This window comes from Myotis daubentonii, chromosome 4 (genome assembly GCF_963259705.1).
Source record: "Myotis daubentonii chromosome 4, mMyoDau2.1, whole genome shotgun sequence".
In the NCBI taxonomy this organism is placed as follows: Eukaryota; Metazoa; Chordata; class Mammalia; order Chiroptera; family Vespertilionidae; genus Myotis; species Myotis daubentonii.
Genome location: NC_081843.1, coordinates 115,658,200 through 115,673,135, shown reverse-complemented (window position 1 = coordinate 115,673,135; position 14,936 = coordinate 115,658,200). Strand labels below are relative to the sequence as shown.

The 14,936-nt window shown below is 61.0% G+C and overlaps 1 protein-coding gene across 1 annotated transcript; it reads right to left on the bottom strand.

The window, feature by feature from the left end:
* Positions 1-5,318: 5,318 nt before the first annotated feature.
* Positions 5,319-13,390, bottom strand: GZMK (granzyme K). The gene is made up of 5 exons (XM_059691886.1): positions 12,624-13,390; positions 11,386-11,533; positions 8,159-8,309; positions 7,195-7,464; positions 5,319-5,708 (listed from the first exon to the last, which is right to left on the bottom strand). Exons 1-5 carry the CDS (start codon positions 12,676-12,678, stop codon positions 5,547-5,549), a joined length of 786 nt encoding a protein of 261 aa, XP_059547869.1. The 5' UTR covers positions 12,679-13,390; the 3' UTR covers positions 5,319-5,546.
* Between the last annotated feature and the right edge of the window lie 1,546 nt (positions 13,391-14,936).

Sequence of the window (14,936 nt, the reverse complement as noted above, 5' to 3'; positions counted from 1 at the left end):
GGCGGGGGGCGGGGGAGGGAGAGGGAGGGGAAGCGAGGAGACAGGTTGGCCATGAGCGGAGCATTGTGGAGCCAGTGATGGTGCGTGGAGACGCCCTGTAGCATGTTCTCTGTGTGTGCAGACATTGGACATTCCACGGTAAGAGCGTCATTGCAGAGGCGGCGGTCTGTGCGATACAGGCTCCCTCTGGACTCACTGGCGCTCGGTCCCGTTCCCTTAGACACCAACAAATATTATTACAGGAGGAAAGCGGCTCCGCTGAGAAGCTTTTTCCATCGGCTCCCATCATGTCAGAAAAATGGGGCTGCCAAACCCGTGAAACTGAGCCCGGAGTGGGGGCCGCGAGCGGCTGCCGACTTGCTCTCTGGGCTCTGCTGCTCCCCTTTGGTCGCTGACACTGGTCCCGGCAGCGACTGTGGCTGTGGTCGGGCGTGACGCGGCGTTTGACCGGAGGCGCGCCCCCCGGGGCTGCGTTCCTGGCTCAGAAATGAACAGAAGAGCTGCCTCCCAGCGTAGCCCACGCCTCCGGCCCGGGTCTCTCGGGCCATCAGGACCCACGGCTCGTCCGGTCCAGATCCCTGCGGCAGATGAAGACCCGGACGTCCACAGGCAGAGGGGCCTGGGCCCGGGCACGGCCCCTGGGAGAGGTGGGCTCAGGGCACGGCCCCGGGAGAGGTGGGCTCGGGGCACGGCCCTGGGAGAGGTGGGCGCGGAGCCCGTTCTTCACCAGTTTCCAGATTCAGAACCCCCCCTCCCCCCCATCTGGTGGAGGGGTCGTTGGCTTTGGTCCCATGTGCAGCAGTGACCAGCACACGTGGGGCTAGCGTGCAGTAAGTGCGGCAGCGTACATTCTAGTGAGATTTCTGCGAGTGCGCCATCTCTATCTAAAACGTTTTTGAAGTATATTTTTCCTAATTAAGATTCAGACAGTTCATCTGAGGCCTAATGCTTTAAACAACCTGGATGTCAAGGTCAGAGAGCTGGAAGGAAAACGCAGGCCCGTGTAATAGAGTGTGGGCCCGTGTAATAGGGCGCAGACCCGTGTAATAGAGTGTGGGCCCGTGTAATAGAGTGTGGGCCCGTGTAATAGGGCTCAGACCCGTGTAATAGAGCTCAGACCCGTGTAATAGGGCTCAGACCCATGTAATAGAGCCCAGGCCTGTGTAATAGAACCTGGGCCTGTGTAATAGAACCCGGGCCTGTGTAATAGAGCACAGCCCAGCATGTGCAGCCCGCAGCCTGAGCAGGCAGTGTGGCATTTTTGGGTGCCGTCCCTGCTCAGCAAGGCAGGGTGGAGCCTTTCAGTTTAAATGCTGTTTTGCTGGGTCCTTTTTCCTTTTTTTAATGATTAAGAGAATGATAGCTGCAGGGAGACCCATTTTGGGTGAGGATATCCTAGAACTCCCATGTCAAGTTGGGGTTCCCAATTTCTTCTGGCCCCTGGTCCCCAAAGCTGCTAAAAGGGCAGATGAAGGCTCGCTCTCGATGCATGGGTCGGGCTGCGCCATCTCTCGCTGGGAGAAGTGGGCCGTTTCCTCCGAGGGGTCGGCCGCCCACGTTGCCCGTCTCGGTGTCTCTGTGGAGGGGGTCGTGGTGACAGCCAAGCCCTCCCAGGGGCGCACGTGGGCAGCCACGTGGACACGCTGCGCTCCAGCGATTGCTGTCCTCCTCCTCTCTGTGGTCAGAGATGCAAGAGCAAACCTGGGGCCCAGCTCTCTCTCCCTTGGGGCACGGGGGCCCACCCACCGGTGGAGCAGGCCCATCGGAACGGGCCAGGTGCCCCGCAAGCGGTCCCGCAGGAATCCGGACGCCTCACCCTGGAATGAGCTTTCTGTCCTCATGTAGCAGTGTCTGGATCATAGTGTCATTGTTTGTGCATGTCTCCGTGCTGATGGTTTGATACACGCCACCTTTATAACAGTTTCGGGGCCAGAGTGTATTTATTTATTAGCCGGTCCGTGTTTGCTCCCCAGACTCTGCGTTCCTGCAGGGCCCGAACTGCGTCTCGTCTTCTTGGTGTCTCCCGTGACCAGCACAGGGCCCGGTGCTCAATAGTGTTTGTTGATCGACTGATGGGCTGACTGAGTGAGTGAGTGAGTGAGTGAATGAATGAATGAGGCAATCTCTCTGAGTGCTCAGCACTGACCATGCCGGGGTCCATCTGGATTGGCTGTTGACCCCGTCACTCTTTGCACCGTGGGTGGTCGGGGGCCTGCTTTGCTTTCGACAACACGGCTCCTATCCGGGGCATTACTATGTCAACCGCCTTCCGGTGGAGCTGCGTTCGCCGTTTGGATGGAAAAACTGCGATGTTATTTTAAACGATTGTGAAATAATAAAACAAGAAATAGCCTCAAGTGCCAGAAAACATTATTTTCATGGAGCTTTGCACAAAGCAGCTCGACAAGATCGACTTACAAAATACACTCAGAAGGAGAGACTAGCGTTACCGACGACAGAGTGCCAAGGGGTGTTTCTGTAAGAGGGACAGGAATGCGTGCCCCAGCCGTGTGTGGTGAGGACAGAAACCGCTCCGCGAGCGAGCGAGCCAGGCGTCTTCTCCACTGCGATCGGAGCCGCGAGGGGGAAATGGTGGACTGGTGACATTTAGACGTTCCTTTTCTGGATCAACTCTTAGCTACACAGGGTGAGGTGGAAAGCTAAAGCCATGGGGATTTTGGAGGATTGGGGCAGACGGATGTGAAGACACAGGCTTGCCATAGTTTGGAGCAGGAAGTCAGGGTTCTGGTGGGGTGAGGATGTGCACAACAAAGACGCCACGTGACAGTGGCTCACACGTACGTGTGTGTTCTCTTTGGTGTAAGGAGCCCCGGGGAGTGCAGGACGGCAGGGCTCCTTGCGGCTTCACCCTCACTAACCCCTGGCCCTGCTTGTGTTGCCTCATGGCTCCAGTGGGGTTGCTGGAGCTCCAGCCATCGCATCTGCAGCCCAGGCAGCAGAAAGGGGCAGGGGAGGGTCACTCCTTCCTGCTGGCTCACTTCTCTTTAAAGGAACCTCCTGGAAGCCCCCATCGGTGATCCACTTCACCTCCTCGGCCACGTTCGCGGAGGGAGCCTGACGCCGTCGCTGAGCTGGCACATGGGTGGCGCCCGGGAAAGGTGAGCTCTGTTCGCAGGGAGGAGAGGTGGTGGCTGCTGAGTAGTGCGCCCTAGTCCTCGCTACGAGCGGACGGCCAGCTCAGTCAAACCATTCACACGCCCTGGACTGCGAATACGGCACATCCCATGCCTGGAGGCGGGGGCGCCGGGGTCCTGCCTGGGGGCAGGCGGGCGGCCCACCTGCCGTGAAGCCCCCGGGGTCAGCACTCGGTGGACGGGCAACTGTCCAGGGTCGTGGGTTCGACCGTCACTGACGGGGGGAGCCCATGCTTTCGGCCCCAGCAGTGACTCTCCGTCTCAGGGAATTCAAAGGCCCCAGCGCGAGTCTGAAAGTAACAGACGTAGAAAAGCAAACGCCGTGATCTGGCGCAGGGAGCAGCCGCTCCCAGAAGCGCTTGGTGAGCGGGAGCAGGTAAGATCAGCCGAGCCCAGTGCTCAGCGCTCCCAGGCCCAGGCCCAGGCCCAGGCGAGGAGCGGCTGGGGGACCCGGGCAGGTGAGGGCGCGCCTCCCCTCCCGCCGCTCCTGTTGGCGCCTCCTTTCCCCGCAACCACGGCTGAACCCCCTCTCTGACCCGGACCTCAGAGCTGTTCGCAGCAGATGCAGCCAACCTCGGGGCCTGGGCCCCCACTGCCCTTCCCGCGGACCCTGTGACTCTGCTCTGACTCAGGGATTTACCTCTCCCCTTCCCGGCCTCAGGACCAGCTCAGCTCCCTGTGCACATGCGCTGCCCTCCGCGGGCCTGGGCCAATGGCTCAGCCCAGGAAGCGAGCAGCACCCCTTTGCGGGGGGTGGGGGAAGTGGGGGGGGGGTGGGGGGGTGGGGGGTGGGGGGGGTGGGGAGGAGGAGGATGCGAGGCGACGGGCGGGGCTGTCAGGCTAGAGGGGCTGATATGACTCAGCAAACGACCCAAGAAGCTCACGTCTGTCAACAGGAAGCCGCGTGTGGCCGCGTGAAGTGGGGCTGAATCGGCCAGGACGCGGGCGCCCAGTGCCGGCCTGCGTGTGGCCTGGACCTCACAGGGCCGCATGCGATGGCTTTCCAGGTGGGAATCCCGAGACACTGGAGGCCTCCGGACAGGCTGAGCCTTCGCCCTCTCCTCCCTCTCCCTCTCCCTCGTCACGCGTGCCGCGTCCCACACGGAGAGCGCAGGCAGAGGAGGGCCTGGCGCACCGAGAGCCCGTCTCCGTGGATGAGACCTTCCTGAGAAGGTCAGGCTCCGGCCCGGCGGGTGGCTCAGTGGGTGAGCGTCCACCTATGACCCAGGAGGTCAGGGTTGATTCCGGGTCAGGGCACAGGCCCGGGTTGCAGGCTCCATCCCCAGTGGGGGGCGTGCAGGAGGCAGCCGATCAGTGATTCTCTCTCATCACTGATGTGTCTCTCTCTCCCTCTCCCTTCCTCTCTGACATCAATAAAAATATACATATTTTTAAAAAAAGGTCAGGGCCCGGGGTCTGCTCTTCACCCACCACCTCTGTCAACCACCAATCTGCTCTCTGTACCGATGAGCTGGTCTTTTTTGTCTTATTTATTTAAGATTCCACATAGGAGCGAGATCCTGAGATAGTCGCCTTTTCCTGTCTGGCTCATCTCACTTAGCATAATGCCCTCGAGGTCCACTCACGCTGTTGCAAACGGCACCATTTCATTCTGCTTCATGTCTGAATAATATTCCTCTGTGTGTGTGTGTATGTGTGTGTGTGTGTGTGTGTGTTCATCGCAATTTCCTCACCCATGAATCCAGCAATGGACACACATGCTGTCCCGTGTCTTGGCTGTTAACGAACCCTGCGATGAACTTGGGGTGCACAGATCTTTTCGAGGTCGTGCTTTCGTATTCTTTAGACAAACACCCAGGAGCGGAATTGCTGGGTCAGGTTCCGGGGAAAAGGTATTTAAGTTTCACATTTCGTTAAACGGCAGATGTTCTCGTTCGTTGCTCTAAGTCCCGTTTGGAAGAGGGTATGAGTAAGTGCGCGGCGAGTCCTACCCTCGGCACCCGTATCCACTCTGATCGTTCTCCCTTCCCGCCTGGTGTGTGGGATTTGCCCTTCACTCTGAGAGCCCAGCTCCGGGCCCTGCAGCGCAGGCCTGGTCGGAGGCCGAGCCGCCCTGTTCCCTCACCTTTGCGCTGTGGGTTCGGGGCTACGGGGACATGCCATTGGCTGGGCTTGTTCCCATGACAGACAAGCAGAGCGGCGTCTACCCTTTATTCAGACTGAAACCAGCAGCGTAGGCACCCACCAGCGAGACGTGGGACAGAGGACTCGGTTCCATGACCAAGGCGGTCCTAAGGGGCCGGGGCCCTCCCCGAGCCCCAAGGTAACCGCATCCAGTGACATCGGACGATCAAGCTGGCCCGTAGAACAGATTCTGGGGGGAAACAAACACAGAAACAAGCAGCAGGCCGGCCGAGCGCGGGGTGCAGCTCATTCTGCAGGAGGGCGGGGGAGCTTGCGTTGGATCCAGGCCTGGACCTTCCGGGTGAGGAGGGTGTAGACCCCGGGTTTCTTGGCGTCGCCGCACTTAAGGCCTCCAGAGACCAGGCCGGAGAAGGCGCCCCCGCAGACCAGGGGGCCCCCGGAATCGCCCTGTGGGGGGAAGGGACACACGCGGGTGAGAGGCTCTCCATCGCCCCCTGCCGCGGACGGTGGCTGACTCATCGGGGTCCTCTGGGTCCCGAAGACACCCCCTCACCCATGCAGGGCGCGTGTGTCTGTGTCTCTGTCCAGGCCCACGGTTCTGTCTGTCTGTCTGTCTGTCCATGTCCCTGTCTACATCCGTTGGTAATCACTGGCTGTTGAACCTTATTCATCAAGGAATGGGCGGATGTAGAGTCTGAAATGCTCACTGACACGAAAGGGGTTTTTAAACTGAGTGTCCCTGTGGTGCCCCGGCCTGAAACCAAGCTGCAGAGAGGAGGGTGTCGTGCCTGTGCTGGGCAGGGCTCTGCCTTCCGTCCTGGTTTCCCGCCTCCCATGGCTGAACAGAGGGCTCTGCGCACGCACAGCACGCAGGGAGGACTTGCTCAGGGGGCTGATGCTCGAGACTCGCTCTGACAACAACACCTGTCCCTCAGATCTGTCAAGGCAAGTGACAGGCCCAGGCTGCCTCGGCCCTGCTGCCCCGCCCCCGCCGCCCGCGGCCCATGGCGCTCTGGTCGCTGCGAACACGTGCTTAGGACAGCGATCTTCCAGCCGTGTGCCGTGGAACAGGCGTGCCGCGAGAATGCTTACAACACGCGACACCCGACTCCTGACCGGGCACTGTCCTCCCGCCCCCCGAGGTCAGTCGTCAAATAAGAAACGACAACAGCCCACGCAGCAATAGCCGTTGGTGCTGTGAATGAATCAGAATTACGCCTATGTTTTTTGTCAGATCAGAAAAATAAAATATTTTTTGGGTGTGGGCCAGAATTTAGTCATTAGTCTGTGTGTGCCAGGGTGAAGGACGTTGAAAGTTGCTGGGTGGGGGCAATGGGGGTCTTGGGGCGCCACACACACATGATCTTGGAGTCATCACAGCCTCCGTCCCGCAACCACACGTATGTAAAGTCTGATGTGAGCAGTGTGCCACCGCCTTGTCGCCTGCCGCCGTGCACGCCTATTCCTTAACTCCCCCCGGAAACAAGATTGGGAAACGTGTGACCGCAGTGCCTCTTGGCGAGTCGGTCGGATGATTCCAGAAACGCACTACAGCGTGGCTTCTGCACGTGAGCGCGGTGAGACCGCTCTTCTCCAATGTGAGGGGCCCGTGCTGGGAGAGGTGCCCTTCTAACCCCGCTAGAGGCCTCCCAGCTGGGACGCTGCCCGGGGATGGAGGCCCGAGGACGCCCGGGAGAGGCACCAGGTGAGGCCTGGTGTCCTGGCACACAGGGGGGAGCACGCATCCCGCGTGGGGGCGTCCTTAGGATTCGTTCACACGGAAGAGGGAAAGGGCTGAGGGCGCTGTGCGGGGACGAGAGCGGCTGCAGGACGAGGCTCTGTGCTCTCCGTGCCCTCGGCGCGGTGCGGGCGAGCAGACCTCCCCTCCGAGGGGCACAGCGCCGGCCCAGGCCCTCCGAGGGGCGGCTCTCACCTGGCAGGAGTCCCTCTGGCCCTTGGCGTCGCCGGCACACACCAGGCCTTTCGTGATGACGGGCCGGTGGTTGTAGTAACTCGGGCTGTTGCAGAGCTTCCGGCTGATGACGGTCACGGTGACTTCGCGCAGGGCGTCCGAGGGGCTCAGCACGTCTGGGTCGGTGGCGCCCCAGCCGGTGACCCGGCATTTCGTTCCCGCTCGGAGGTCGTCCCGGGGGCGCGGCTGGAGCAGCTGGACCTGCTTGCCGAGCTTCGCGGGTGCGTGAAGCTGCCGGAGGAGGGAGACGGAACGTCACCGTCCGCCGCGGGAGTCTGCTAGCGCCGGGCGGGCGTGTGGTCCCGTCTGGGGCGCCCCCCCCCCAGTCTGCGAGTCTGCGTTGGTGGTCGCTGCAGCTGCATTGGGGGGGCCGCGCCCCCTGGAGCTGGGATGCTCGGGAGGGGCTCTGGAGCGGCCGGCCCGGCCCAGGCTCAGGCTGGCCTCCGCTCCACGGATGGTTCTCTGGGGACAGCACCGGCCGTGCCTGGGCGGGCTGGGCTGCTTCCCGCCGGCGGGGCCTGGAGCACGGTCTAGCCTGCGTGTGGGCCAGACGAAGGAGGCCGAGGCCACGCGTGACTCGCTGCGCTCCCTGAAGGCCCTGCTGGCTCTGTGGGGTGAGCGACTGGTGATTCTCACTCGCTCGTGGTCAGGGCACCTGGAGGAGGCCGTCAGTGAGGGCCCGGCCTATGGCGGCTCCCTCCCCGCCTGCGGGCACCAGGGCTGCTCTGTCTCCGGGGAGCCGGCCCTGGTGCGTTGGCCATAGATTCCCGCTTCTTTAGGGCAGCGTGTGCAGTGCATGGGCTCCATAAACCATGTGGGTCGCCGCAGATCCGCTGGGTGTGCTGACGCCACGCCTCCGGATGGAGGGTGAACATGGGGATCGGTTGTGTCGGGACCGGGAGAAGGCAGGCGGCCCACCACGTACCTTCACCAGCATGATGTCATGCGACTCGGGGTCCGAGGTGAATCCTGAGAACGGAATGAGCTTTGTGACCCCAAATGTTTGCTTGGAGGCCTCATCCTTCGAGAGAGAGTGGGCGCCCAGAACCACGTGGGAAGACTGGCCTCGGGCAAACCTGACAAACACAGGGAACAGAAGCCACACGATGACCCCTGCCCCCAGGGGAGCAGAGAGGGTGGAGAAGGTCACCTGCTGGGATTTGGAGGACAGGGGACCCCGGCCTGAATGAAGGCTGTGACGGGCATCTAACCGCCTCCAGCCGCCCACCCCCCATCCCCAGCATTGCAGGGGCGGCAGAGCTGTTACTGACGGGGAGACCTGGCTTGCCGGAAGCCGGTCCATCCTTGCTGCTTGACACAGTCGCTGCAGGAAAGAAACATCTGCACAGCATATGTTTCAAGGGACCTGGCGTATATAGCATACTGTTCTGAATATGTTTGCTCCCCTTAGCGCTGTGTGTTTTAACCAAGGTCACCTCTCTGAGAAAGGTTGTTTCCCCAGGTAGGGATTTTTCCCTGAAGTCAGGGAGGGGATAAAACTCCTTAACTAAGTGCCAGGCAGGTAGTTAATCACTTTAACTACAAACAATCACGCTTAAGCTACATAATCTTTACTTCCTGGAGTGGAGATAAGAAACGCCCTAACCTTTGGAATCGAAATTGACAGGATTAAAATCAACTGGTATAAATACGGATGTAACAAGACAATAAACACCAGAACTTCGCTGGAGATCCAGACCAGAACTTGGCTGGAGATCCTGGCTGGAGATCCTGGCTAGGCTGCTGATCAACTGAACGCTGTCTCCCTGTCATTCCTTCTTAGCCGACTCCATCCACACCTTTGGGGACCCCTGGACCTGCTGGGGTTGGACCCCAGCACTGGCTGTGCCCTCACTGACCCGGCGTGGAGGCCCAGCTCAGGAAGGTGGAGACGGGGCCCAGGCAGGTGGAGACGGGGCCCAGGCAGGTGGGGATGCGGCCCAGGCAGGTGGGGATGCGGCCCAGGCAGGTGGGGACGGGGCTCAGGCAGGTGGGGACGGGGCCCAGGCAGGTGGGGATGCGGCCCAGGCAGGTGGGGACAGGGCCCAGGCAGGTGGGGATGCGGCTCAGGCAGGTGGGGATGCAGCCCAGGCAGGTGGGGATGCGGCCCAGGCAGGTGGGGATGCGGCCCAGGCAGGTGGGGATGTGGCCCAGGCAGGTGGGGACAGGGCCCAGGCAGGTGGGGACAGGGCTCAGGCAGGTGGGGATGCGGCTCAGGCAGGTGGGGACGTGGCTCAGGCAGGTGGGAACAGGGCCCAGGCAGGTGGGGACTGGGCCCAGGCAGGTGGGGATGCGGCTCAGGCAGGTGGGGACGCGGCTCAGGCAGGTGGGGATGTGGCTCAGGCAGGTGGGAACGGGGCCCAGGCAGGTGGGGATGTGGCTCAGGCAGGTGGGGATGTGGCTCAGGCAGGTGGGAACGGGGCCCAGGAAGGTGGGGATGTGGCTCAGGCAGGTGGAGACAGGGCTCAGGCAGGTGGGGATGTGGCTCAGGCAGGTGGGGATGTGGCTCAGGCAGGCGGGAACGGGGCCCAGGCAGGTGGAGACAGGGCTCAGGCAGGTGGGGATGCAGCTCAGGCAGGTGGGGACGGGGCCCAGGCAGGTGGGGATGCGGCTCAGGCAGGTGGGGATGCGGCCCAGGCAGGTGGGGATGCGGCCCAGGCAGATGGGGATGCGGCTCAGGCAGGTGGAGAGGGAAGGCCATGGGGCTGTCAGGTATGCCCGGGTCCTGCCCCTCCGTTAGAAGGTGACTGGACAGGAAGGGAAGCTGTCCTCCAGGTGAGACCCTGCTCATTGGGAACCAGGACCCTTGAGGGTGAGGCAGGAAACCCCCTGTGGAGAGGTAGGGGTGACCCTGGCCGTTTCCTAGAACTCCAGCACCTCTCGCCCTTGTTTGTCAACCCGCCACCACCCCGGCCGAGTCAGGCCTCCCGACGGCATTGAAAACGCGACTCCGTGAGTTCAGCCAGGCAGGTGGCTCGGGAGGCCTCGGCGGCTGTGGGTCCAGCTGAGCAACAAGACCCCCCGGTGCCCCCCTCCGGCCCCGCGCCTCCCGGACGCGTGCAGGAAGGAAGTGTGGGTCCGTCTGGGTGAGCAGCTCTCGCGGTGCCCGTCCCGGATTGAACGGGCATTTACTGAGCGCAACCCTCTGCCTGGCGGTCCCCGGGGGCCGAGGGGTGAGAGGGCGGCCCTGATGGGACACGGTGGTTTCCATGGCAGCGACAGCCTCAGGGAAGTGCAGAAGCCACAGTAGCCGGAAGGGGGCAGCGACTCAGACACAGAGCAGAAATGCCCACAGCTTCCTGGCTGCACAGCCTCTAGTTGTGTGCAGCCCCGCCGATGGGCCATGAACCCACACCTGCAGCGCGGAGGAGCCCGCCCGGGCCGCGCTCTAAGGGGCGCTGGGCAGGGGGAGCCCCAGTGAGTGGCGCTGTGTCCGTCGGGCCGGACGCCCAGAGAACATACGCGAACAAAAGCCCCCTCCCCACCCCACCCAGCAAGCAGACTCCTTCCTGCTGCTCTTGGGGGGCAGAGCCCCACAAGGGGGGTTCCAGCTGGTGTCAGGGAGCCAAGGGCTGAGGGGGTCGGAGAGGTGCAGTCAGGGGCAGAGAGAGAGAGAGAGAGAGAGAGAGAGAGAGAGAGAGAAAGGGAGGGAGGGAGGGAGGAAGAAAGAAAGACTCTGTACCGTCTTCCTTTCCCCTGGGAAGGGGTTGCCCTTACAGCTGTGATTCCCAAAGGGGGGGCCTGGCCTCTGGGGGGTCAGGGGCGGGGAGTTCCTGTGAAGGATCTAAAACTCGTTAGCAAAGCGGCTCCTCGCCACTAAGTGCCACTCACGTGTGCTTACGACCTGCTGGCCGGCTCGGGCACGTCACATATCATTCCAGGCCCTTCCCCCATGACCCCACCGGTGCAGGGAGTCAGGACACCGCGGGCCCCACCGTTTCTGGGGCCGCCTCCCGGCGCCACACGCAGGCATGGGCCGACCCGCTGTCCTCAGGAAGGAGCCCCAGGCAGGGACCGTGGGTGCACGAGGGTAAACCAACCCTGCCCAGCGGTCAGCACCCATGGGAGCCCCGCCCCCCCCCCCCCCCCCCCGGAAAGGCAGCTCTGTCCTCAGGACTCAGGGACCCTCCCCGACGGGAGGGCGGGACTCACCGGTGGTGGCAGTGGGCCGAGGTCAGCACCCACTGCGGGTGGATCAGGACCCCCCCGCACACGTGCTCCCCGTGGTACTGCAGCGAGGCCATGAACGGCCTGGAGTGAGGGGCCACTTCTCTCCCGCCGATGACCTCCTCGCTGGAGCCTGCAAGAGAAAACGCGCCGTCGGCCACCAAGGACCTGAGCAGCAGACTCCCGTTTCTTCTCTCCCGGGCACTGCAGCGTCTGCAGAGACGGAGCAACCCCGGCCGCCTCGGAGCTGTAACCGCATGAACCGCTGCATGTGATTGTGTGTGAGCAGTGGTATAACACATGCAAGCTCAGAGGCCCATGCCGGGAGCCGGTCCATCCTTGCTGTTTCAAGGGACCTGGCATATATGGCATACTGTTCTTAAAATGTTTGCTCACCTTCTTGGCACTATGTGTTTTAACCAAGGTCACCTCTCTGAGAAAGGTTGTTTCCCCAGGTAGGGATTTTCCCCTGAAGTTAGGGAGGGAATAAAACCCCTTAACTAAGTGCCAGGCGGGTAGTTAATCACTTTAACTACGAACAATCATGCTTAAGCTACATAATCTTTACTCCCTGGAATGGAGATAAACTCCCTAACCTTTGGAATAGAGATTGATAGGATTGGAATCAACTGGTATAAGTACAGATGTAACAAGACAACAGGACACAGAACCTAGACACAGAACCTACACAGAACCTAGAGACAGAAGAACTTCGCTGGAGAGACCATGGCAAAAGATCCTGGACAGAAACTGGCCACAGAACCTGGAAACAGAACCTAGCGAGAGAACCTGGCTGAAGATCCTAGAGACAGAACCTGGCTACAGAACCTGGATAGAACATGGCAAGAGAACCTAGCGAGGGAACATGGCTACAGAACCTGGATAGAACATGGCAAGAGAACCTGACTAGAACCTGGTGACTCAACCTGGCTGGAGAACCTGGACAGAACCTGGCTGGAGAACCTAGCAAGAGAACATGGACACAGAACCTGGCTGGAGATCCTAACCAGAACTTCGCTGGAGATCCTGACCAGAACTTGGCTAGAGATCCTGGCTAGGCTGCTGATCAACTGGACGTTCTCTCTGTTTAATTCCTTCTTCGCCGACTCCGTCCACACCTTTGGGGACCCCTGGACCTGCTGGGGTGGACCAGACGTGTGAGGAGTCGTGGTCATTTATGATGTAGCCGCACAGTCGCTGGTGCGGGCAGGGGAGATACTTACACGCAGGCGTCAGACAAGCCGCGGCGACCAGGAAGAGCAGGGAGGAGGCCGTCATTTTAACGGCGAAGAAGCCGGTGAGCTCTCGGCCTGTCGGCGAAGGAAGCCGGTCTGAAGACGAGTTTGGGTCTTGCGAGTGTTAAGCTGCTCCCCACAGCGTCTCGGGGGCAGGGTTTTCACACCTACGTGGGGAGCCCGTTTCAGTCTGGGCGGTTCCGATCTCTGCCTGTCTCACTTGCTACGTGTGAGGCAGAGAACTCGCACCTGGACGAGCCGCCTTCGCCGCGGGTGCGAGCTCTCGGGTTTAAATGGTGAGAGAATCAGAGGCGTCCACGCCAGGGAACTTAATGAAGACAGAGTTCAGAGACGGGGGCCCCGCTCTGCCGCGCTGCTTGCTGTCTTTCCCGCAGAGAGGGGCCCGTGGCACGGCCGCGCCTCCCTGGCTCGCACTGGGACATGGGCCAGTTCCGGAGCGAGACGCGGACCCTTTGCCGACCGCGGGTGCTCCAGCCAGGCCTAGCTCAGGCCGGGCGTCGTCTGGAGAAACCCACACGCCTGCAGCACGCTCCCTCCGAGTCCTGCCGCCCCCTCTGAATTTGCCCGAATGCGGTGAAATTTTAGTTGCATTTTTGGAAGATTTCATAATGTGACCCGAGGGGAACATGGGCAGCGTGTGTGTTCTGAAATTCCGAGTCCCTTTTCCTCACTTTTAATAGGAAATGACCATGTGTTTACCCAGGGCCTTCGTCATCGTATTTGTCAGAGACTGAGGACTGTGCTTAATGGGCACGCTCGCCCGGCTTCCTCACGCCCTCACTGCGGAGGCGGCGGCCTCAGAGGCTGGGACCCTGCTTTTCCTGGGCGCCGGGCAAGCATGCAAATGCTGCTGGACTTCCAGCAGTCCAGCCGGCACCCAGCCCCATCACCCTCAGAAATGCTGACCAATTACCTTGAAGGAGCAGGACCTGCTTTCTTTTCTCTGACACAGAAGCATCCTGCCCGCCAGCGTAACCCGGTGAACCAGGAGGTCAGGGCTCGAGTCCCAGTCAAGGCACAGGCCTGGGGTGCAGGCTCGATCCCCAGTGTGGGGTGTGCAGGAGGCAGTGATCAGTGGTTCTCTCTCATCACTGATGCTTCTCTCTCTATCTCTCTCTCCTTTCCTCTCTGAAATCAATAAAAATATATATTTTTTAAAAGCTATACACATCCTATTTTCTTCTTCTTTTTGTGTGTGTGCTGGAGAATTGAAATCCAGGAGAACTGAAATGTTATACTTGCCAGATTGCAACAGACTCCTACCCGATCATTGTCTTCTAGCATAAGACAGTGGGGATCATCAATATGATAGTTACACATCGTACATTAACATTTAATAATACAAGCGCCTGACATTATTTCCAAAATTCTTCTCACTTGATCATTTATAAACTGTCAGGTCTGACGTCTGCGAGGCAGGAGGGACACGCTTGTGCTTGTGCTACAGAAGGGAGAAGCCCAGCGGCCTGCACAGCGTGGCCTGCACCGAGCCCCCTGCCCGACCTGGAGTAACTTCTACGCTAATAAATACAGACACGGCCAGAGCACAGCGTTTGCAAAAATATCCTGTTTTCACGTTACGGGGCCGTGGCCACAGCAGAGCGTTCCTGCATATTAATTAAATAGCAGACTCAGCGAGACTTCCTGTCGCAGCGCCTGTGGGCGAGGCGCGGAGGGACCCGAGTGAGAAAAGCCACAGAATTCACGAGCCAAACCTGCCAGCTGCAGCCAGATGTCCCGCGAAGGTTCCAGCACCTGTCAGGGCCGGGGTGCCGCTCCCCGCGCTGGGAGCCCACAGGAAGCGGCCGTCCCGCAGCCCGTGATGCTGGGGACGCGAGGAAGGCGGTGCGACACGTGGAGGCGACAGGGCGGTGAGGAGGGAGTGGAGGGTGTGAGAGAAACGCTGCGTTTCTGGGGGGGACGGGCGGGCGGGGCTGAAAGCCGCTCAGCGCTTCGTTTTGAGTGACAAGGCCTGACACCCACACGGCTTTTCTCAAGTCCCTGAGCGCCTTCAGCTCCGGGCAGTGGCTGTCGCTCACCCTGCTCTGTGGGTGGAGCTCGCTGGAGACTCCCGAGCTGGCAGGTGGCAGCCAGGCTGGGGCCCTGTGTGCCGCTCCAGGCTCCTGCCTCCAACCCCTGTGCCCGCCGCGCTCCGAGCCGCCCAAGAGGCAGCCGGCGGTGCCCGGGGGAGGCGGTGCCCGGGGGAGGACGTCCGTGTGCACTGCAGGCAGACACGGAGGGATGTAGCTCACAGGGAAGGACATCTCCTCTCTCCAGTGC